Raw genomic sequence first — 2,566 nt, 5'->3', positions numbered from 1 at the left:
TGTTTATTTTGTGACAATTTGATTTGGAATCGTTTCGCCTTAAAATTGATTGTGAAAAGAAAATAAACAAAAATTCAAGTGCTAACAGTTTGCTTATTAAGATAACGCATCAATGCAACTAGTCGCTTCTTGATGTTCTTCTGATCGTCCAGGGTGCAGCCAAGTAGAACACTTTCAAATTTCTTGTCTATTGGTCCCACATCCGATTCGAGGGCGGCACCCAAGTGCTCAGATAGGCCAGCATTGTTACTGCAACAGGCATTCAGATACAGTTGACAACGTTGACGTGACATCACGGGATCCCCCAGTTTGATCATGGTATCGATTTGGGCATTGATTTGGCTAAGAGACTCCTCCTGCGAAGGGTCGCGTAGAGTTTGGACATTTAGCTCCACTGTGGCCAGACGGGAGCTAACGCGTTGGATGTACAACATGCTTTCCTCGCGCTCCTGTGGATTCATATTTTGTAGCATTTCATTGCTCTTGACTAGATCCATCGACATCAATAGGTAATCCTTGATCTCCTGTAAATTCAAAGCGTCCTTGCGAAACTTTTCCACACCTGCATCCAATTGATCCATAATGCTAACAAATCTTGCATTAGCACTTGCCGGTTTGTCCAGAGCTCGGCTTTCGTCATTATGAAGATTTGACAAATTTAGACCGGCAATGGCGCTAGTCGATCGACCACCAGTTTCTTCTTCAGGCAGCAGTTCTCTGCCAACGTGTCCTTTCAAATAATCGTAATTCATTGTAACTTCCAAGTTGTTGCTTTAGTTGTTGCTTTCGTGACAATTGTCGTTCAAGTGGAATGAAATTATTCTCTTGCTGCCCTCGATTCGTTTACGAAACGACTATTGAATGTCGGGCTACTTGGATTACGGGTTTTGAAAATGCCTTTAACTGAAACTAGACAGAACTCCGCCTTGCTTAAATTATTTTAACTTAAATGGATATTTTTCATCCCTTAAAGCGATAGTTAACTATTGATGCTACTGATTCGATAACCATTAAGATGCCCTAGAGATGGGCAAATAGAATTTTGTATTTAATTTATGGATATTTTAGTGCTTTTAATATTTATTTACCCAAGCTACTTGGGCAAAAAACGCGCTTAAAATATATAATTTGGTATCAAACGAAAGAGAAACAACCTCAGCTTCGCCTTGACGATTTATTTCGTTGTTTTTGTGTAATAAACAAAAGAAAATTTATGTTTTTAGCGGGACTATAGCTGAAGGTAGCTGTTTTTGGCTAAAAAAATCTGCCAAGTTTTGAGATAGTGCCAGATGCCGAATTTTGGAGACTTGAATACGGCTTTGGCAGCCGAATATTCCTCGAATTTATAATTTAGAGTAAAATATTTGGCTACCAGTGCGGTCAAACAACGCGCCAAATAAAAAATAGCGTTTGCCAACACTGAAATCTAGCTTTAGCCGATTTTTCCACTTTTCAACACCATTTACCATTTAATTGATTAAATGATTTCTATCGATAACTCTGATTATATAGCAAATGCAACTATGGTGTGATCAAGCACATCACCAACAATCAGTTGTGCCTTGTCATTGAAGTCGTTGAAGCAAGTGAAGGAGAACTTTACTTCAAAAATAATATAAATATATTTGAATAAAACGAGAATTATGCTTAAGGTAGTTGAAATCCCAATGCTAGGCTATATGAAACTTATTCGAAGTCTGGTGCCCAAATTGACAAGCGAGAAATACAAAGGACAATATGGGCGAATTGGGGTAATAGGCGGTTCATTGAAGTATACAGGAGCACCTTACTTTGCAGCAATAAGTTCAATGAGAGTCGGTGCTGACTTGGCTCACATCTTCTGTCCATCAAATGCCGCCACAAGTATCAAATCCTACAGTCCTGATCTAATTGTCCATCCTGTGTTAGATAAAGAGAATGCTGTGGAGCTGATAAAACCTTGGATCAAACGGCTACATGTTATTATTATCGGTCCTGGGCTAGGACGACGACCAAAAATCTTGGAAAGGGCTGCCGCCATAATGAAACTGTGCCTTGATGTGGAAAAGCCACTGGTAATAGACGCTGATGGGTTGTTTCTTTTAAACGACAAATTAGAAATGGTGTGTGGACAGCAAAACGTTGTTCTTACACCCAATGACATTGAGTTTCGTAGGTTATTTGGTGAGGACGATCTTGCTTTGAAGGATAAGATAAATCGACTTGGAGATGGAGTTGTAGTTTTAAGAAAGGGCGCAGTAGATAAAATTTACATATCACATACTAATGAAGTTTACACATTGCCTGAAGGTGGGTCAGGACGTCGGTGCGGTGGTCAAGGAGACTTGTTAAGTGGATGCTTGGCTACGTTTCTTTGTTGGTTCCTACAATCGAATGAACCGGATCCACTTTTCTTGGCATCTTGTGCATCCAGTTACCTTGTAAAGGAATTAAATTATGCAGCGTTTCAAAAACTGGGAAGAAGTTTAATAGCAAGCGACATGATTAATGAAATCCCAACTGTTTTTAGTAATCAATTTGAAAATCCTGAAGAAGATCTGTGACTAATAAAAGTTGTCTAAGTCCA

General features: G+C 39.3%; 2 protein-coding genes across 2 annotated transcripts; one reads left to right on the top strand and one right to left on the bottom strand.

The window, feature by feature from the left end:
* LOC137573029 (BAG family molecular chaperone regulator 2-like) lies at positions 1–938 on the bottom strand. Its single transcript, XM_068284882.1, has one exon. The coding sequence runs from the start codon at positions 750–752 to the stop codon at positions 75–77; it is 678 nt and encodes a 225-aa protein (XP_068140983.1). The 5' UTR covers positions 753–938; the 3' UTR covers positions 1–74.
* A 658-nt stretch (positions 939–1,596) lies between these two features.
* Naxd (NAD(P)HX dehydratase) lies at positions 1,597–2,566 on the top strand. Its single transcript, XM_068284886.1, has one exon. It carries the CDS (start codon positions 1,644–1,646, stop codon positions 2,541–2,543), a length of 900 nt encoding a protein of 299 aa, XP_068140987.1. The 5' UTR covers positions 1,597–1,643; the 3' UTR covers positions 2,544–2,566.

This window comes from Drosophila tropicalis, unplaced genomic scaffold (genome assembly GCF_018151085.1).
Source record: "Drosophila tropicalis isolate 14030-0801.00 unplaced genomic scaffold, ASM1815108v1 contig_393, whole genome shotgun sequence".
Taxonomy (NCBI): domain Eukaryota; kingdom Metazoa; phylum Arthropoda; class Insecta; order Diptera; family Drosophilidae; genus Drosophila; species Drosophila tropicalis.
Note: the sequence above shows the minus strand (reverse complement) of the source record. Positions and strands in the feature narration are given on the sequence as shown.

Bases quoted from the DNA above. Each gene is read 5' to 3' on its own strand.
- LOC137573029 (XM_068284882.1), bottom strand. From the start codon at position 752: ATGAATTACGATTATTTGAAAGGACACGTTGGCAGAGAACTGCTGCCT.
- Naxd (XM_068284886.1), top strand. From the start codon at position 1,644: ATGCTTAAGGTAGTTGAAATCCCAATGCTAGGCTATATGAAACTTATT.